Below are 21,866 nucleotides of genomic sequence, written 5' to 3'. Positions count from 1 at the left end.
AAATTTCCCACCTCTGTAATGGCCGAACTTTCTCACTGTTTTAGGAGTTTTATCTATACCAAAGTCCTTTGCAGGGAGGGTACAGATGTTATCCTCAACAAATATGGGAAAAATGGAGGTCTGGATAAACTAATATATTTGCTCAATGTCACATAGGATGGTCAATGGAAGAGCAGGGGTTTAAACCTGAGGTATCCCAGCTCAAAAACTAATGCCTCCTACCATTCTTTCTCCCTGGAGACTTTAGTGGTGTTGTTCGGGAAGGGCAGAGTGGGCCCCGTTTCTTCTGTTGCTTTTTTTTATGAGTGCGATGACGTGGTCTAAATTAAAAGAAAAATACAAAAAGACTGCCATAAATTATCCACATACAAAGGCCTTATTCACATTTATTCTATGGCCCCATCACACCTTGCTGGCAGGGTGAAAACAATTATAACATCCCCTTTCATATAACCTTGCCTCAGAGGAAACACTACACAAAGTGCCCTGGTGACAGGACGTTCAATTCTCAGGCTAGAACCATGCTTTTCCCCAAAACACCAAAGCCTCCCCTAGTTCCTGCTAGATATGGTCAGCCAGGAACCTCACCATCCACATGGTACTTGCTGAGGTACAATGAAAGCAGAGGGGGTCTGGATTTTTTACTTCCCCCCCAGCATTCCCACTGATAACAAGAACTGGTGGCTACTCAGCAGGATTAAGACAAGGCTATAGTCATCTATATTGTCTCCCACTATGTGGGATGTCCACCCAGCACACACTTGGTGGAGTACCAGGAAGCAGTTGCTTTGGCATCTTCAGCCCTTATTTACAAATGAGGTCAGAAACTAGGAAGAGCTGCCACAACAGCGCTTACAAACACTGTGTGGGAAGGCAGTAGCAGCACTTGGCTCCTATTGCAGCCAGCTTCTAGAAGCTGGGAGTTTCCGCTCTCCCAGAGGGCTCAAGGGGAAGGTTTTTCCTATCTGACTTTGGTATCTTCTCCAGATCCATCAGCTCTCTTGTCTGTGCCAGGGGTAGGAACTGAGCTTAATGAACTCCAGCATCCTTCCAACGGAGGGAAGTTTTAAGGTGGGACTATATTAACTCAACAGCAAAGTTTGTCTCTGTTTATTTTGGGCTCTGTTCTCTCTACAAGAGCCTGATTTTGCATATCCTTGTGTGAAGGGAGAAGGAAAAGACAGTTGATGTACAGTAAACGATGACTGGGATTGTCTGGAAATGATAAAGGATTTGTTAGCTACTTCAAGAAAGGACTGATTTGCCCCTTGCTTATAAAATGGATGAATGTTGAAATGATGTTGGCCACAGTAGCTGCACAATGATTTTTAAAGCCAGTTAAGGAATTTGTATTCCTGACAGCCTGAATGTATTTTACTGATGTTGAATAAGTGTGTATATTACATGGAGATGTGATGAATATAAAGCAATTATAAAGGCTAAGCAGAATTAGTGAGCAAAAAAAATTTCATACTAAAAGTCATCTCTGGTTTCACAATCTATTGTATTGGACTACCATATTCTATGAAGTTTTCCTTTACTTTAGCTGCAGATTATAACACAGAAGATACTCTTGTATTGAAGCACTGGTATAGCTTAGGATGTCTTGACAGTTTAGATTTTACTTAAGCAATTACAAGAGCCCTTTCTACAAAAAGTATTGCTTTTATTCCAGAAAAATAAATTCCCATGTACAATTGGGTTTTGATAACACAAAACAATTAGCCATTTTATTGCTAGTGCATATAGGGTAATGTCACATTTCATACAATTTCAGTACAAGTGAAAAAATATAATATATGGCTGATTGAAATTGATAGCTACATTAACATTTATAGATCTATATAGATTTATTTTACAAGCTGTTAGTAGTTTAGAGGGATAGCGGTGTTTTAAACTACCAACATTCATATGGCTCCAATTCAAATATATGAATTGTTTGATGCACTATAAATATATTCCAAAGTACATTTCATTGAAGAAGTCAAAGCTGTGCACTAAAATATATCAAAAACACGCCTTGTGAAAATCCTACAGGCAGAGCCCTCACTGTCTGTGAAGCATGAAAATGCCACTGGTGCTTGCATTACTAGTTGGAAAATGAAAACAATGCCACGATTACAGGATTAGGTGATGGAGATATATGCTTTCTGTCATCTTATTTCATAGAGCTGGGACCAAAACCTCTTCTGTTACTTAATGTAAACCAGGACATAATCCACCAAATTAGCAGAATTGCGTCTGGATTAGCGTTAGATAACCAAACCCAGAATCCGGCTGGAGATCAGGCACAGGCTCGCTGGTTTCAGTAGAGCTGGCCCAAAATCTTCACTAGTGGAAGTGAGAGCAGGACATGTTCCAGCTGACTTATTCCCCTAAGTCAGGCAGGCAGGATATGAGCACATAAACCCATTTGCCCAACCCTAAAAATTTTAAGTGCCTCCTAAGTTTTAGGTTTTATGAACAGCACAAAGGGTTCCACTGGGGATGACAGCAAACAGATATCTAGGCAGGGACTTGAGGATTTCCTGAGGTTGGAAAACAAAGTTGCTCAAGCCCCTAGGATAGTCAGCATGGAGCATATCCTGCTCTTTGGTTCAGTTATGCCTAAATACAAAGCCATCCTGGCAGCATTAACCTGGATTACCTCTACAGAGAGTATGACCAAAGGACAAGAGGGCTGAGTACTGGCAGCAAAGAAGGCACTGAGCATTGGATGAGATGGGAAGAGCTGTCAGGGCTGGAATCACAGTCAGTTTTTTAGTTAGCTTCCTTCCCTCCTCCTCCTCACTCTTGGCCCCACTGTGGTCCCAAAAGGGCCACATGGAGGAATCTCTCTGTTTCTGGTATCATTTTTCCCATTGCTTATTTTAAAAACACACGGGAACAAAGAGTTAGGTTTTTTTTTTAACTACGCCTTGTTTGGCAGATGCCTTTACAAAGTGAATGGTGAAGGGCATTCAGCTGCCTGTACAGCCTCACATCTGCCTTGGGGCCATACCCATCACATTTCTCCAAGAAAGCATTGCCTTTGCAAATGACTGGATTCCAGCCCCACCTTTACCCTACAGCTGCAGGGGGACAAGGTTGAGCAGGGTTACAGGGTGGTTACTGAGGGTGGGAATGTGGTCACAAGGGTGGGAGGGATACTGAGTGCACAGGTAGGCTTGCTGGCCAAAATGCCACTGCTGGATCAAGCACAGACCGGGACATTGGGTAAGCAAGGAAATGCTTTGTACCATTACTTGTCTCATCTTCCATCCCAGGAAGCCTGGAGCCCTCCCCTGCAACTCAGCACAGAAATGTTCTCTGTGCTGCTGACTGCAAAATTGAGCTGAGATAGGCTGGGTCCAACTCAGCGTAGCCATGATCACCCGCTTTCAAGGGGAATAAAAATAGATTTTAAAAATCTGAATTTGCCAAGTATTGCTGGTTTTCCCCTGGCCTCGTGTGAGAGCATTATTCATGGCAGCGCATCTCGCCTTGACTGATATTAGTAGCACTCCACACTGGCCAGCAGAGAAACAATATATAGAGCCAAGACCCCTTAAGCCTCAGCTGCCTGTGCAAACAGACCCCCAGTGTAATATGGAGAAAGGGGGTCAAAAGAAACTGGAACAATACCGATTCTAAAATAACTGTAGTTTGGCTTGGGGAAGCATTTTCCTTGGGAGAACGGCTTTTCTTTAAAAGAGGATGAGTTGGGGACCCCAGAACAGATTCATCAGGAGAAATTTTGCCTCAAACCCTGGCAAAACTCTTATTTTAACATTTAGAATATGCTATAAGCTGTTGTTTTAATACAGACTAGGTCAACTCCAAACCCTTCTTCAAAACAGTATCTGATTCCATGAGTATTTTGTCCACATGGTGAAAGCCAGCCCTTAATGTTCTACCCTTTAATAACTCAGGATGTTAGCTGTTAAGTCCATTTGTCTCTTGTCTTACTTGTTTAAAGCTTTCTCCAGATATTCCTGGATCCACTTTAACTTGGGATCAATGCACACTTGCTTGCTGTTGCTCTTGAGCCTTGCACTGCAAAGGAGAAAAGTCAGAGTGAGCCCAGTGGGCAGCTGCTCCTCAGCCCGCACCCACCACCCACCCACCTCCCTAATGCCTTATTTTCCTTGGGTGTCAATACTGCTCTCAGTTAATCCATGAAGAGGATGTGTTATTCCTGCCACCCTCGAGGCACCTATTACAAATATCCCTGGTTTCAAAGCACTGGTACCATCTGTCTCCTCTGATGATGGTTCTTGTGGTCGCACTAGGATGCACGTGGGGTTGGCACAGACATAGAATTTGAAGTTTTCCAATTCATATCTGGGGTATTAGGAGTTCAGTGCTGACAACGGCTAAGCTTCATTTGGAAATACTGACATGGTAAATGTGGGTCATTTTTGGAAGGAATTAGGAACAGCTTTCAGATTCCACACAAAAGTAGAGTTTCACATGTTTTGAAGACACACCAAACCATACCTCCTGGATGTTCTGAAAGGGTAACTCTGCTTTTTTTTATATACAAAACTGAACAAACAGGTTGCAGGCAGGAAGACAACTGAAAGTACCATAGTGCCAGAGGCAAGTTTTCTCTCAGCACTGGAAACAAAAGCAGAAACCTCCTGAGGGTTTTCTCCTGGATGAACAAGCTGCACTTTCCACGCCAGTCTCTACAGCTAACCTAAATTCCCTGTGAAATTGGCATTCGTGATATCTGCATCTCTCATACAGAAGCAGTACAAATAGCTCTTCACCCGCATCAGCAGGTCTTACCCTCCAGGAATCTCAGGGCCTCTCAGTGCTGTGATCTCCCATGTTTCCAGAAGTACCCTGCCTCTGCCCCAGCTGCTCAGAAGCTCCCCCTTAAGCAGCCTGCCTGCCATGCAAAAGGGCCAAGAACAGCAATTTCATGGAAATGCCCATAGGAATAAGTTCAGTACTTGTTTAAGCATTTTGCTGGACGGAAGCCAAAATGTTTCCTGCTTTATAAAATGAAATCTGTTGAATATAAAACTACAGAGTAAGAAATAACAGGTCAAAAATGCTCCTTGGTCTGAAGTTATGCAACAACACAGTTGTAACATAAACACATAGAAGATGCAGTCTTGCAACCCTTGTGCCAATAAAGAGATGAATGGGCGTAGTTCATATTTTCCTTACAGGAATGCCAAACTGGATTGTTTCCAGTGAAGTGATACCAACAGAGAGTAAGAATGGATTTGCTGATGTTAGCAATGCCTGGGAACTCTTGAGCTGGCCTCATAGAATACAGAACCGAAAGCATGTGTAACCAGCCCCCAGCCACCACTCCAGAGGAATGCAATGCAATTCATCTCATGGAATATTAAGACATTGATTTTTTTTTTTTTTTTTTTACAGTTGTTTCTGAGCCTGTCAGCCCATCCTCCTCTTAGTCACAGCAGAGACCAAGGTTATTGTATGGAGTGTTGATCTGAACTGGTTTAGGTGTCTACTTTAGGATGCAATTAATTGCATGTTTAAAGTCCTTATATTTCCTTGTACCAAAAACCAAGGAATTTAGGGTGGGCTTTGTGAAAGTGGACACTGACAGAGGATATTTCTGAGTTTGGAGAGATGACTTCCAATAGAAGGAAAGACAAAAGCCTGCTCTTAGGCTTTTTGCTCAGGTAGAATTTCTCTCAACTATAAAGGGGAGTGCAAAAAAAAACAGTCTTTCCTTGAAACTATATGATTTCACTGAGATTCTCTATTCCTGAAAATGGTATCTGTTAAGTTACTTATATCTCCACTGTACAATGCATATTCACTAAATTCAGAGTGTGCTTAAAACCATCAAGATGAGAAATTTATGTTAGTTTTGATTCTATTTCAGCTTCTGTTTCAAGAAAGACCTAGTTTGCACTCAGGATGTTTCTGGGGTAAAACCTTTATTTTTCAAACTAACAAAGAAGTGGTGAACAACAGGTTCATGTGTTTTGTGTGCCATAAATCACATTGCAAACAAACATATTTGGGTCAGGAATAGACAAGAACATGAGTTGGTTTATGGTGTTATCTATCTGTAATAACTATAAGCCCATCTTAATTAAGAGATAAATGTACTCTACCCTTGTCTTTCTTGAAACTAGTCCAGAAAATTCCAAATCCTCTATAAAGACTTAGCGCTGGGACCCTGATGATATTCACTGAACTCCCAGAGCACAAATCCATACACTACAGTATTTTGGATGCTTGCCTCCAAAATTGTTTATAGGTAGAGAACAGAGTTAGTAACAGCTGGTTTTGTCATTTCTGTGAAAGGAAATTATTTCTCAGCTGAGGCTTACATTTTTCTCACTGTCCCACACCAAATCCTAAGGCAGATGTATGCATGAGAAAATGTATATGACCTACCCAGGGTAGTTCAAACAAGAAAAATACCATATGAATGAAAACCGATTCATGGACAGATACATGCTCTTCAATATATCTGTACATTCCTAAGAAATCTCATGAAACCACATGAGTTTTCTAAGTGCAGAAATGATGACAAAGGATGGATATCTACAGCATCTCAGTTGTAAACGGAAGAGCTCGGCATGGATCGAAGACAGAACTAGTAATGGGAGCACTGCACAGAAACCCATTCTAGTCACTGAGATCCTCTTACAGAGGACAACAGGAGTTGACAGTAGTAAGGCTCCCTTGCAGTGAAAAGATGAGTGCTATTTTTTTTCCTTGTAAAGATTTTGAATTCTGTGAGGAGGGAGGGGGTCACCAGTGAAGAAATGAACCAAAAAGACTTTCCTAAAAACATGCACACACAAATCTACAACCCGATTTTTTCCTGAAAATCAGTAGGCTGACTGGTTTGGGGTTTGGGTTTGGTTTGTTTGTTTGTTTTGTTTTTTCAGAAAAAAATGAAGAGGTTATTTTCTATTTGGAACCCATCATTTCTGGCCTGATGTGATCTGTCATTTACCAGAGACAGTCACTGCCTGGTAAGAATGTCCCTAGATCAGGCCAGCATACGTTTAGGGTTTGTAACTCCTGGGGAGACTACATGAAAGCCAGGAATTCCTTTTGCTTGTTTATCTCTTCTCTTTAGAGAAGTGGAACATTAGAAGACTAATACCACTGTAAAGCCTTTTCTCCTAAGTGTGAAGCTCCACATCCAAAGGCAATGGACAGCCTCCCTGACATTCCTGCTCACATACCCATGGGGGAACAGTACATGGGATCACACAGTCACAGGGAGATCGCAGAGGTAGAACACAGCTGGGAAACATCTACCTGGGCATCTTTGTGTGTGGGAAAGCAGGGGCCAGTTGTATCTGACACATGGAGTGAAGAGATGAATTGGAAAGAATGGCATGAGACAAACCAAATGGCAGCCCCGAAAGCAGGAGCCAGCTCTGTGACTCTTCTTTTTGACACCTGAGATTTGCACCCAGCTGAACAGGGTAAGAGACTTACACAATCTGAAGTGAGCAGTTGGGTGTGGAGAGGATTTTGAGGTGCTTAATGTTGGCTCTTGCCACGTTGCTCTCGTAGAATCGACAGGGGCATCGGTAAGTCAGGCTGACCGGTTTCTCTGCGGGACACGGAGAGAAAGGACACGTTACTCCCTCTTGCTCCCGGTCAGCAGCACAGATACACGGAGCAGGGCTGACAGAAACGCCTTTCAAAAATGCAGGTGAAAAAAGCAATAGAAAAGCTGTAGCACTGGGGGAGCATTTGCCCACAGCTCACAGCACAATCCTCTTACCCCAGTACCCAGCCTTTCAATAATGGTGCGTGGGATTTTGGAAGACAAAAGAAGAGGGAAAGAAAATGGAGATAAGTAAATAAGAAGAGATTAGAATAAAGAGCCGCTCCATTGTGCGGGGATGCTCCTGGTAATTAGACAAAATAAAGGCCAAAAGAGGGGGCACTTGTCTTCAGTGCTGTTCTTGTCAAAAGATTTTGACCCGAGGCCAAATTAGAAGGTAGCCAGAAGAAAGCGATGAATTCCAAAGCGTTCAGATCAAAACAGCTCTGCTCAGGTGCGGGCTTTTCAGGGAGGACTTACTGGCTACAGAAAAGCTCTGAGACTTTTAGGCTTTCCCAGGGCCCAGGATTGACCTTTCCCCGCTACAGCCAAACTTTACTCCCAGAGATACTCGCACGAAGAGGTGCGACTCGGAGATGGAGATCACAGCAGCCTTCGCAGGAGAGATTTGGAGTCTTCTGAGCACCCCGCCTGCGGCAAAGTAACGGCAATCGAAAAGACAGGGACCGGGCAAGGTGTGCTCCACCAGAATGAATGGGAGTTTTGTCACCGGCATCACTATGGACAGATTTAAGTGTAGCCTCCCAGGCTAAAAATCAGCCATGTATACACATGCAGAGAAAAGCAACCTGGAACTCACCACAGCCTCTGATGCAGCCCTGCTACCCAGTTCTCTATGAGAGAACTTAATTACTGGCAAACAAGTGCACATAAATAAGGTCCTTATACTGTGTGTAAGCTTCAAAGCTCCATGCACACTAAAATACAATCACAGAAGCCTTGCCTGGAAGTCTAGAAAGAGCTGCTAAGATTTTAAACAATTTCCCAGTGGAACACTTTCAGCCTCTGGGAGGAATTAAGTTCATACACCTAATCCATAAGGTCTGGCTCATGCTGTAGATGGTCAGATCTATATCTGATAGGGCTTTAGATCCCACATGGCAATCTGCCACCCTGTTTATTTAGCCACACAGGAGCACTCCCAGCATCCAAACCCAGATCGCTTACAGGCAGATGGAGATCTAAAGAGCAGGGAAAGGCTTGGAATCCCTCAACTGCCATCTAGGAAGGCGAGAAAAGAGACAGCTTTTCAAAGTGCAGCGGACCTGCATTCATTGCACATGTAACAGTGCCTGTCTCTAGCACATATAACCCCAGAAAACACGGTGAAATCACCCTGACCTAAGGAGGGAACCCCCTTTTTTTTCAGTTGCCTCAACCAAGACATGAGCCAGAATCAGATCCCACAGGCAGATGGGCAGACAGAGGAATCAGTGGGAGCAGAGTTGCTCCAGATTCACATCAGGATCTAGACTGAAAGGTAACAAAATTGGAGGACTTTTTATACCAGTATTATGGCAGTCCGAACAGTGATATCATCTATGAGTTAATAAATGAGAGGAGAATCTCCCATCTGCAGGGGAGGAGGAAGAAGGGCTGCAGAGTGAGCCTCTGAACATGCATTAGGCTGACTAGTGCTAACGTGGAAGGGAGGGAGAAAACCGCTAGGGTTTTCCACTGAAGTTCTGTGCCTCACAGCTACACATCAGTGTGTTTGTACTGGAAAGGGAGGCTGAAACTGAATGCAGTCATACAACTGCGTTTAGCATGGCTGCAGTGGAAACGTCTCTGCAAGCTTGTACCAAGTTTAAGCAAGCTTTACCCTAAACAGCATGCAAGAGATGAACTGTTCAGATCTCTGATTTGAGAATGTAATTCTGTCCTTTCTGAGACTGGAAGAGGGACTTTTGATCCTGTAACACTTGAAACCAGGAGCAGAGACAGCTTAACTGTGACTAACATGTCCTTGAGTCCCAAAGCTGTTTCCTGCCCAAGAAAGAGCATCCAGCACAGCAATCAAGAGGGGAAGCCCCAGCATTTGGTGTTCTGTCATCTCAATGCAAGGTGGAATGACAACTCCCCAGCACAAGAATCATTTTGGTGTCTCTGTGCCCCTTGCTGCATGATCAGCAACAGGCTAATGCCTCTGTTGCTACACCTGGAACCAGCAGCACAGGCATCAGCTGGGCCAGCTCTCAGCATCTCTAACTGCAAACCAGCATCTGCTGCCACTGCCCTCCACTCTGTCTCCAAAAGCTTGGCAGTGGCTCACTGCTCTCAGCAAAGCTGAAAACCAGGGAAAACTAGTGCGTATGGCATCTCCCAGTACATGAACCCCTATCATCCCGAAGAAGGGGGAAGGGGCCATCTGGGGCTCACAATTTGGGATGGGGACATTTAGAAACAGATTGTTCCATTCACAGTACAGCTGATTAAGTCAATTATTCTGAATATCTGTACTGCAGGAGTTAATGCTCTCTGGGTTCTCTGATGTCTAATAAACACTAAGCACCAGCTGAAGCCATTCTCTCAGTAGGACAAATTAGTAGTCTGTCAATTGCCCTGTTACATGAAAACACCATTTTTTGTGAAACTGATGGTACATAAAGCTTTTGAGGCCTTTATCTGTCTGGCACATTTGGTTAAAATGGGTGAATATAGTCAAAAGTGACAGAAGAGCCAGACGCTATTCAGTCATTGCAATGTCATTCCTTCAGCCTTATTTCCTTAGAAAGAAAAAGAGAACAACTATTAGTCTCCACCAGAAAGGTTCAAAGGGCTCTTATGGGTGTTTGGGGTTTTTAAAATAATAGTTTTACTCTTTTACAACTCAAAGCTGAGTTTTGCTCCTTCTGAAACCCACCTTTTTCTAAAAAAAAAAAAAACCCACAAAAATCTCTCAGAGTAGACATCAACATTGGACGATACCTATTTCACCCTGTAGGGATCTGCCTTGCTTCACCCACACTGGAACTGGACATCCAGTTACCATCGATAACTTGCTGTGTGGGTTGAGAAGCTCTGGGCACTTGAGTGGAGTGGGAAGCTATAATGCAGGCAAACGAGCTGGGCATAAACGGACAAAACATCTGAAGGAAGCATCATTTTACACTAGCCTACCAAGAACGCATCTATCAGTATTGGGAGAAGGCTAGCAACTTTTTAAAACTAGAACAGCTCAATTTCCACGGGAACTGAGGCTGTTATAGGCAAACAGAGCTTTACCAGGGTGGTTGCAAAGCATTCAGAGCTCGCTGCCCTCCAAACGAAAGTAATCCTGCAAGCCCTCAACTCGACCAGAATTGAGAGCATTACATGGCATGCAAGGATGTAGGCAAAAACTTCACTTTTATCCCTGTAAGCCGGTGGGGTCTCTCCCCTTACACTAGTTTTTTTCCAACCCTTCTAAGACATTTCCTCGCTCAGGTAGCCAGGTCCTTGCCCTGCCGCAAAGGTAACCTCTGCCGTATGCAGACCCGGTGCTGGCCACCAAAGCTCCCACAGCTAGCTCCAGAGCCCCACTAGCCTGCAGAGATGAGGGGAGCCCACTCTAAGTCCGTCCCCACATCCCGGGCACCGGCAGGGCGAGCCGCTGGAACATCGTATGCCCCGGGGATGCTGGACTGGAGGCCCTGGGGGGCTGGAACTGGCTCCAGCACCTGCGGCCCCTGGATTCCCCTAGCTTCCCGCCCGCAGCCCCAGCGCGGCGGGTCCCGGGGCCAAGAGACCACCTGCCCGGACCCGCTGATTGGAGCCTCTCCGAGGCAGCGCTTGCTCCGTTCTGGCTTTTCGTGAGCTTCACCGGGACGAGGCTGCTGCTGGGACTGTACTGCGGAAAGGCTTCGGGGAAATTATAGGGAACAATTAACTCTTTCAGGCTACACAAAGAGGGCACCGGAGGGCATCCTTTGCCGCCCTGGGTGGGGAATAACCAAGTTTCGGTCACTAGAACGGGAGAATAAGATGGGAGCGGAGATTTGAAAGGGCGCTCCTTACCTAGCCCAGCAAGCTTTAGATGAGGGACAAAAGGCGGCAAATCTCTGCCAGGCGAGAAGGCAGCTGCAGAAGGAACGCCCTGGAGATGCCCAGAGGCTGCCACGCTTAGTCGCCTCTCCCCCGGGGCGATGCGCGCAACGCGGAGCAGGAGGCGCAGGTTGCCGCGCTCCCGGGGCTGCCCGAGTCCGGCGGGTCTCAACAGCGGGTAGCGGGCGAGCCAGCAGCCGTTGCGGCAGCGCTCCGGGGGTGACAGCGGGCTAGGCGTGGGGAGGGCGGGCTGCAAGACTGCGTGCAGCGCGGTGCGAACGGCGACAAACGCCGCCGTGGCAGCGTCCGCCGGCTGCCAGCCCGCGTTTGTACAGACCCCCCCCTCCCATCCGCGCAGCTCCCCTCTCCCCCCGCAGCCCTTCCGTGCTCTCTCGCCGGGGGTGCGAGGTGACCGGTGGTTCCTGCGGGTTGACCACTTTGGCTGAGCTCTGCCCTGATGGAGGGAAGATAGATCACGACAGGGGATGGAAACGGAACCGAGCAAACCGTCTGTTTCTCATTTCTTGTTAACTTTAAGGGTTGTGTTTTTAAAGTGGAAATAGATACGCGTATTTTGCAACCCAACCAGCTCCCTACAGACCGAACGCTGCTGAAAACCTCCCCCCAGCCGATCTCAATCTGGGGTAAGTTTGGCAGCTGATCGCTTTGAACAGCCTTCTTTTGAAAAACAAATCGAGGGAGAGCGGGAGGGAGAGCCTGCCTGCCTCCAGCTCACCACAGCACGGCTCGGGGCTCGCCAGTCCCCCACATCTGAACAGCGGCAGGAGACAGAGCCCGGAAAGCTGCAGCGAGAGAGGAAAGAGCGGGGCTTACCGCGGGACCGCAACTCCCGGACCGGCTGGCTCCGCAGCGCTCACAGGCAGGAGCGGTTGGAGAGCGACAGCTCACTTACCCTCCGAGAGAGAGAGAACGGCCAGGGCGAAGGCGAGCAGAGCCAGGGAGCGGAGGTCCATGGTGAGGCGGCTGGAGGGGCGCAGGGCAGGCGCTGCACTGCTCGTCCTGGCGGCTGAGCGCTCTGCTGGAGTCCCCTCCTCCCCTCCCTCTATAGAGGGGCCGGGACCGCCGGGGGTGGGGGAGGGGAGCCAGGGGGAGTAGCTAGCCTATGATTTATTGCCCGTGGCATGTTATTACATCCTTCCTCTGTTAAAAATGCTTGGACAGGAACCAAAAGAGCGAGGGCTTCTCTCGGCACTCCGTCAGCCTGGCAGTCTTCCCCTAGGCAAAGTGCTTACCCCAACAGCCCCACGACCCTAGCCCCCGTGAGACGGCAGCGGCGGTGCCTACCTCCCCTCACGGATGCGGCGCGGCGGGGAGCCGGCATCACGGCCACTCCAGCCAGCCCCAGCAGCGGAGGAAATGTTTCCTCCCCCAACTATGCCAACCACGGTCCCTTCTGGGCACTCCGGCAGCTCTGTTCTTGAACCAGGGCTGCTAGAGCTGGGACAGCTGTGGGGACGCGTCCTGTAACACCTCAGTATTCACACCGGGATGAGAAATATCCCATTTCACTACCGTAGGCGCGAATTTAGACTTCCACTGGCGGTCTGGACATCAGAGCCAGAGCCTCAAGCGAAGCATCTTCCCAGATTATAATAGAATATAAAGATAATATCCCCAGGTTTATCTGGGCATTTGGGGGAAGGGGAGGAAGTAGGAGACGGCTGCTTTCAGTTTTTGCCTCCTCATGCTTGGCTCGGAACACAACCTTTTCCCCATATTAGCCAAAGCTAGTTGCATGTCTGCTGCCACATTTCGCCTCCTTTGTATTGCAGATGCCTCTGGGCTCCCTGGCACCTCGGCTGAAAGCCCCGACGGCGCGGCTGAGCCCGGAGGTCCGAGGGGTTCCGCTTACCCTGAGCCAGTACAGCATTGTCAAGTGTAATTGACTTAAGCATGTCCTCCCTGTCTGCAGTCCAAGCTCACGGGGCCCTGTTTGTTGCTATTCAATACTTTAAATAAACATCGAGGCTTTGCTTGAATTTGGACCCCTCAGCTACATTTAAAACAGGCGCCTTCAGACAGGACAGAGACCCGAGTGGTTAGAGTGAATCCTGGTCTGGAGACCTTTAAAGGACAGGTCCCAGATGCCACCAGACAGCAGTGCAGTCGGTTTATACCCCAGCTAACTTCAAACTCTTTCAGCCACTGCTCATGAAGTTGAAAACAGGGCTTCAAACTATGCGTCTGTGCTAATCTGTGGCTGTTTCACTGAGGAGAGCTTGTTTCTAATGGTCACCAGAAAAGCTGGAGCTGATACTGGGCCATGAACTGGCTCCCTCTATGACGCACACATCCAGCTCCCTACATCTAGTTATCTGTGTATCTGTATGTCTTTGTCCCTGCTTACCAAGGAGTACTGAATTTGTTTAAGCTGATCTTGTTCTCCCTCACTTTCTTTGTAGTAAGATAGCACAACAGGAATCTGATGCTTAAAGGGCCGATAATTGTAACTCGTGCTGTGAGCCTGGGTGCATCTGCAACGTGACAGTTGTGACATTCTGCAGGATGGGAAAGGCAAATCACAATGCCACTGCAAATACTACTAGGAGTGCTGCTGTCCCATCAGTGCTCTGGCTGGCACATGGGGATATCTACACTGCACTTCATATACAGGAGCAAAAGCATGACTGTGCTGATGCTATTGCCACAGAGAAAACCAGCCCAAAGTTCTAATCAAAGTGACTGGATAGATGTGGAATAAAATCAGTGTTAAATTTGGGTAACAGTCTCCCTCTCGGCATCCCCAGACATGCAGATGTGTTGTAACAAAGTGAAAACTAGTTGGATGCTAGGAAATACTTGGACAGAACTTCAGATCTGAATCGAGCAGCACGCAGATTCGAGTGCTCTCACTGCACCTTTGGGAGTGCGATCAGCTTCAAATAGGGTTCGCACCCTTTTCCTCACAGCGCAAGGATGCCCTAGCTCTCCGTTCTCCTCGGCTGTCCTTCCTCTCTGTCATAGCCTCCCCTCTCCCGAGAACAAGTCTCCTGAGAGGAAGGGGTAGGAGCACCGGAACACCTCACCCGGCAGCATCCCTCTCCCGCCGCTCCAACACCGAGTCCCGGCGCTGGCTCCGCCGCTTCCCGGCAGCACTGTGCAGCGGTGCAGTGAGGCGGCACGGAGCTGCCTCCCTCTGGCGGGACAGACCCGGGAAGGGGAAGCCCCGCGAGGGGATACCCGAGGCCCGGGTACCCGGAAAAGTCCCAGGGAGTAGTTCTGGCACCGGAGGAAAGGAGACCCCGTCGTCCTGCTTCGAAGGCTGCCGGATGAACCGCTTGTCTTTTGCGTTCTGTTTCTTTCCCCTCCAGCATGCACACACCTGCGCGCACCCAAAGGTATGTTCTCTACTGTAAAGAAATCAGAGAGCAAAGCAAGTTTCGCTGTCATTTTGCCAGGGCGACTTTACCGGCCCAGCGCAGGCTGCTCTGTTTCCAGCCCTTCCCCCGCTGGGTATCCTCCCGCGGACAGGTCTGGGCTCGGGTCGGAGCAAAGCCAACCCCACGTAGCCCAGAAGCGCTGAGAGGGGCAGGAGACCTGATCGAAACACTGCCCTGTACCGCGGGGCTGCCTTCACCCCGCTTTGTTCCCGCTGTCGGGATGGAGACCTTCACACAGAGACCGAGCTCGTCTGAACGGTCAGCAGTTTTATGAACGGCGATTATCCCCGTCAACAACAAATTGCTCCTACGGTACAACGCTTCTCAGTTTAAGACTTAAACAGCAACAAAACAAAAAAGGGGCTCTTATGATTTACACATACCACCAGCACCCCCTCAACTAGAATTATGAACTCAGGGAAATCTTAACACTTGGAAGGGAAGTCAAAAGAGTCGTCAAGTATTACATTCCTTGAAGAGTTCGTTTCAGCTTAATGTTAACTCCCACAAAACTGTCCAGTGTTTATCTGAATGCTCAAAAAATCCCGTCTACACCCCTCCATGAACAGGGTGGCTGAACAACACCCCCACCCTCCCAGCCAGCTGCAGCCAGAACTCCGTAATAGCCAGTAAATTTAATCTTTTATCTGAATGCTAACAAAGAAAGGACGAATTCAGAAACCTTAAATAGATCTACTGTTGATTTCAACACAGCTTGAGACAGCCTTTTTTAATAACACAATATTCCAAGTTTTTAGTGTGTGTGTGTGTATCAAATTATGTTTCCTCTTAAACGAGGAGATGGCAACATTTCTGTTGCTTAGAATTTTAGACTGGCATAACCCGGGAATGAAATCATTGCTATCTGAAGTTGTTTCAAATCCTCACAAATCACATCTCGAGTAAGCCATTCCTGGCCAGTAAAACACAGTTCATTATTATTAAGAAACTTTGTGAGTTAGGAATTAAACTAAATGTCCTCCTCAAAATAGTGTCCCTGTTTTAATCTTGTTCTTACTAATACTATTTGACTGTGATCTTCTGTAATATTTCCTGGACTTATTATCTGTAACTAAATGCATTATTTTTTGGACAGCCGTAGTGTTCACACAGAATCTATGTTTAAATGGAGCTCAGATTAACATCAAATTGCTGCATCTCAACAATTTGAAGTAAAATACATTACAAGCTAAGCATGTTAATGCCAGGAAACTCAGGGATCTGGAGTTAAGGATAATTACATTTAGAAATCTGTATGTATTAGGCTGTGGGACTGCATGATTAAGACACCAAATTGACCTTATCTTTGCCTTCTTGTAACATCATCCATTAGCCCACATGATAATGACTACAGCAGTTTAGTATCTCTGTCTCTAGATGCAGCTTTCTCTTTTTCTTTTTCTTTTTCTCTTTATTTTCCCAATATATGTTTTTTAAATCATGCTTAAACTGCTTATTTTCACACAACACGATTCTGTGATGGGAAGGAAATAAAAAAAGCTAAATGTTAAAATTGACATTAACTATTGCATCTGTGCAGAGTTAAGAGTGCTTGGAGATTTCAAATGTTCCAGTATTTCTATGCATTTATAATCTTTTGTAACTTAACTCTAAATTCTCTGACTTATTAAGGCATCCATATAAAGTTTTTCTTTCTCCATTTACTGACTATACGCCCTTAGATTTACTTCCATCTTACTGTCATTCTTGTTTTGCTTAAGAATTCTTTTCTAAATAGTAGTCTTATTAAAGTAGTCTTATTCTTGTGACATTCCTGTATGAATACTTTTCCCCCAAGACTGTTAATCAGGTGAAAGCTTGAAGGTTTTGCAGTCTTGCTGCACATCCAAGCAGCAGCTAGAAAAGGACAACCCTGGAGTGGTCTGAAAATCTTTCTTGACTCTTGTCTTTGACCTTCTTGTTTCAAGTGCTAAGACAATTTTCCTTTCCTATTGCCACTTCATGGCTCCAAGCTCATCCTTTACATGTGTAGCAAACAGGACTTTTAGTATTAAGTATTTACAACAAAGCAGTATAAACTAAGATAAGTGGTTTGTTGGGTTCATCTGCTCTGCAGAAGGAAAAAAAATGATCTCCCCAAATAACCAGGTTTCAGGTAGACTTGCAAGAGGTCTGTTCTCATTGCAGTAAAATAGCCTCAAACGTTCATGTATGCAGAGATATCCATAATGTGTGTTGGCCCTGAAAGATTCCTTGGAGGGCAGAGGGAGAGATCAAATGGAGGTCAAGTGAGTAACTGTTTATAGATGGTTAACTAGAGTGACAGAGAACTGTGGTAGCTGCTTTTCTAACAGTGTTTAAAGGTTTAATCTTGCTTCCCTGGGAGTTCTGCATGTGATTTGAATGGATATGAAATTGGCCCTTAAGGGCAGAATCTATCTCTCCTCTTATCCCAGCAGAGCACATCCCAAGTTGATCTAACCTTTCATGAAGAAACTTAAAACATGATAGATTTTGCTTGGGTTTAAGTTTTGTTAGGAACATAGCTCTTGGTCTCACTGTGAGGTGTTTTCAGAAAGCTTGGGGTAAAGCAGAGCCAAGTTTGGCATGTTCTGCCTCTCCCCAAGCACCAAACCAATGCTGTGGAGGGGATTTTATTTCAAGAGTGTTTAAAACTGTGCGGCTTTGCTTGGGTTTCGCTTGGAGCGTTCAGGTTCATTGAGCTCGCAGGCCACTTCAAGGAACTTAGAAACTTACTCAACAATAAAGGTTCACTATTCCCGGCAAGAAGAGGCACCTGGGAGACTTGGCCAGGGCCAAATCAGCTCTGCTGTTATGCTCTCTCCATGGGAAACTGATGCACAGAAGACCAGAGCATCAGAACTTAACAGACTTGAGACTTCAGGGAAAAGATCTAGCCCAACAGCCAGGTCAAAATGGTCAGAGGTCCTTACAGCACCCAACTCATTGTTTTCAGGCTTTCTTTTGACTAATCAAATATGAGTCACATGTCTCTTGGGATTTTTTTATTAGCATTATTATTTGCTTCTAATTTAAGATAAGCTTGAAAAAAATACCATAACCCAAATATCTATACACTTTGGGGATTTTGGGCTCTGAAACAAACTTTCCAGCTGCCTTCTCCCCCAGTAAAGTTTGGGGGCCTCATGGTTTTGTCTATATTAACAACTTGTGTGATGCAATAAGGACAGATCTATTGAGCAAAGCAATCATTTCAAGGGTTTTTCTTGAGTCTGGATGTAGTCTTGTCCTAAGACTGAACTGCTGTTTAACAACTGGATGCTCTTCTGGAGTTCATTTTTTTAATTTATTTCATCCTAAAGAAATCTAAATCACACCTTCAGAGACAACTTTGCGATGCAACGTAAATAGGGATAGAGCTTCAAGAAGCCCGTTCCAAAAGCACATCCCTGTTCCCAGATAAAACCCTAATGTGGGAGCACCCTCTGAGGCGCAGAAGCCATGTTTCCGTGTATTGTGGTGCCCTCTAGTGACAGGAGACTCGGCGTTGGCTAGAAATCACCGTGAAAAGTCTTCCTCAAACTTCCTTTGTATTTTGCTTTTGGCTTTGAAAGTATTTTCTATTTTCTTTTTTCTCTCTTTTGATTTTTTAATGTTTACTATTATTAATATAACATTAGTAATAATGTTAATGTTCATGAAGTTTCTGAAAATTGCATTTTTTAAAATGTGGATTTATAATTCAATAAGTCCATTATTTTAGTGTTGTTTTGAAAAAGTCCTATTGTCAATTAAAACCATGGATATAGCCATTTTAGGAAAGAGCATCCACAGAGTTACATCACATAAAAGCCCAGAGTAACAGGTAAGATAAAAACATTCAAGAGAACAATAAGAATATGGTGGGAGGAAAAGGACAGCATGTGGTGTGCCCAGAGTTAGGCATTAGTGAATGCACAGAGGGCTGATGAGGCAAATAATGTAAACTAAATCTAGTTTGTATTTAGAGATCTGTTCTCTGGGCTAGGGGCAGCTGTATTAATCTCACATTGAAGCAAGGTCCAGCAAACAACCCGTTTATGGTGATGGAAACATTTCATTTGCTGGAACTGCTCTGACATTCGTCATCTAAAATCGCCAGATGGTAGAAATGTTTAGTTTGCAATAAACAATCATTAACATCACTTAACATGCATGTCACTCACACGACAAGGACATGCGTCTTACAGGACTGGAAATAACTGGGATGTGGGAGAATGGGAAGTGCCAAATCCTACATTTGCTTACTTGCTGGAGTTGTGTTTTGCACAGAGCTATATTAGCTCTCATAACCAATAGCTGATCATGTAAACTAAAGTTTTCAAAGCCAGCTTTTAAAGCTTTGCTCTCTTAGAGGAAAATACTGGGCCAGAAATGAGTCCCTGAAGTACATACCCATGACTTACCACTCCCCCAGTATGTCAACGGAAATATCAAATACTCATTTCTCCTCTTTTGAGTGAGTCTGGTCTTGTGGCTGTAGCTACTGTCCCCAACTTCTGCTTCAGAATTTGGGGTTGAATACATGTTTCAGGATATTATTACCATACGTACTGAAACACGGAGGAAATGAGACCAGTTGGTACTCCCGCAGTATCTTTTATGGATCCCCAGATGCTCATAAAACTTCAACCATCTACAAAAAGCATTGAAGAGTCATTCAGTTACAAGACTCGGAGAAATAAACCCATCTAGCCCTTTTTCTCTCACAATGCAGGGTTGTTTCTGATTCAAGATTTAGTTGCATTATGTACAATCTGTGCTTTAACATTTTTAGAGATTCAGCTTCTATTTCTTTCCTCCAGAGGCCTTTGTATAGTCTGATACATCTTACATCAGAAATCTTTTCTTTTTTCATAATGTCTCTATTTTTAACTTCTTCTGGACTGTAAAAATTGTACTTATGCTCATTTACTACTTTAAAATGTTCCTCTCTGGAGATTATTTCTATTTCCATTTTGACCTACAAATTTTTGAGTCCCAAAAATGTTGCTCTTGTCTTATCTCAGTTCACAAACAGGGGATGACATTTGTTGATATGCTGGCTTTTTTTACATTTTTTAAACATTTGTGGCTTTGTTAGCTCACCAATCACATGCTATTTTCAACCTGGCAAAGAGCATAGAGGTAAGGGACTCACCCAGACTGAATTTCATGTCAAGAAGTTCAACCATGATTTTAACTGAGCAGACTGGTCAATTAATTTTGCAGTTGTACAAATAGCAAACATTGGACAAGACTGTGTCAGAAGGGCTTGTAATCTCAATTTGACAAGTTGCTCAGAATTACTGACCTCAGAAAAATCAGTATATTCATTACTCTATGTCTGCAGGAATTGGTTCCTCAAGACTTGCTTCATTTGATAAAAGCCATTGAGATCTGAACAGCATGGCAATTTAGAGGAAAAAAATGTCAGACAGTTTTCCATTTGTCCTCATTTACAGTGATTGCTCACATTTCCAGGAAAGAGACCTAGCTCAAAATGTTTGTATATATGTAAACCCCTGCACCTTCTCATGAGAAACGTGAGAGTGTTCTTGTTTCAGTACGTATACATTAAGCTAAATTCTAAGAACATCAGCCTCCCACAAGGGAGTAAACTAGGTGTTTGAATTTGGCATAGTCACTCCCTTCACACGTGTACACAATCAATTCCTCAACATCTGTAGCACAGTTGATTTACAGCTTTTTTGGTGTATGTTAATTAAACGTGTACTCAAAGCTCTGACAGTATATCCCAGGCTGAGGGCCCAATCCTTGGCCCCACTCCCACTCTGTGGAGCAATCACAACACAGAGGCATCAACATTTATTGGAGCTTCACTCCAATAAATTCCCCAGGTGAGATGAAGTGCCCAATACAAGTCCACCCAGTGCATTTTCTCTCATCCTGTGATGGTGCAACTCCCTCGGTGGTGGGTGTCTGGGAGCAGGACTGGTGTTGGACCTGAGCTTTGTGTGTTACAGAGGGGGAGAACTTCACTGACAGAGCACAACCAGCTAACTCACACTATGACATTTACAGATGCAAAAAACTCAGAGGAAGATGCATGAGAGCAGTACAAAGGCCGCACTATTTCAGATCAAAGGTCAACATAGCCCAAAATCTTCTCTCTGGTCATGGTCAAAAGCAGATGCTCAAGGGCGGAGGGCAAGCATGGCTGCAACTTCCTGCAGCATGCCCTCTCGGCACATGGCCAAGACGCTGGGCTCAGCTCGAACAAAGATGGGGAGCTCCAAACTTCCCACTGATTTCAGCAGCTCCAAGCAGGTCTCACATCATTTGATTTTAGCAGGGAATCAGAAACTTCATTAGAAATAAAGAACTATAGGAGATAGACTCTACGTTTTTAAAAAATTGTACCACTTTTCCCGTGAAACAAAACTCAGCTTCATTCCCCATTCCTGATTATGAAGAGCTTTTTTCCAGCTCCTGCAATATTTGAAAAACCGGAGAGGGAATTTATAGAATAGTAAATGTCTGCCCTCAATGTAAAGTCAAGAACACCTGGAAACAAGAGTAATACATTGCCAGCAGGAGCTAATGGCAGTATACCTGTGCAATAAAATACCTATCAATCACCTTATGGAAAAAGCCAACACAGTAGAGTTGCTAGGACAGCATGCACCAGAGAAAGCCAGGGAATTCAGAGCAAAGAGAGGCTTTAGGCTTGCAGGATTGGTCCTAGAATGCTTAATCCAGGAGGTTATAATGGAATTTCTCCCTGTGTTCAGCTGGCAGATTATAGCTAACTAGTTATTCTTGTGAAGAACAACAAAGTGGATTTCTGTAGTGCACCCATCTAAGGACGTAAATGCTATTTCTTGCAATTCCTTTTCCCAGGACAACACCACAGCAAATGTCCCCTACTCCTGTAACAGGGGAAA

The 21,866-nt window shown here is 45.1% G+C and overlaps 1 protein-coding gene across 3 annotated transcripts in view; it reads right to left on the bottom strand.

Moving 5' to 3' along the window:
* Positions 1-12,800, bottom strand: part of CXCL12 (C-X-C motif chemokine ligand 12) — a 29,145-nt gene extending 16,345 nt beyond the window's left edge. Inside the window, exons 1-4 of one of the 3 annotated variants that reach the window (XM_057401031.1) lie at positions 12,510-12,789; positions 7,438-7,555; positions 3,949-4,035; positions 223-320 (exon numbers count right to left, since the gene is read on the bottom strand). In XM_057401031.1, the coding sequence (XP_057257014.1) occupies positions 223-320; positions 3,949-4,035; positions 7,438-7,555; positions 12,510-12,570 (364 nt within the window). In that variant the 5' untranslated portion in view covers positions 12,571-12,789. Of the gene's footprint in view, positions 1-222; positions 321-3,948; positions 4,036-7,437; positions 7,556-12,509 lie in introns of all 3 variants that reach the window. The other 2 variants (XM_057401032.1, XM_057401033.1) reach the window with 2 other exon arrangements.
* Positions 12,801-21,866: the final 9,066 nt, after the last annotated feature.

This window comes from Pezoporus wallicus, unplaced genomic scaffold (assembly GCF_028554395.1).
Source record: "Pezoporus wallicus isolate ANWC-B61680 ecotype Strahan unplaced genomic scaffold, APGP_CSIRO_Pwel_v1 contig_5524, whole genome shotgun sequence".
Lineage (NCBI taxonomy): Eukaryota > Metazoa > Chordata > Aves > Psittaciformes > Psittacidae > Pezoporus > Pezoporus wallicus.
The sequence above is the reverse complement of the archived record's forward strand: the minus strand, read 5'-3'. Positions and strand labels throughout refer to the sequence as shown.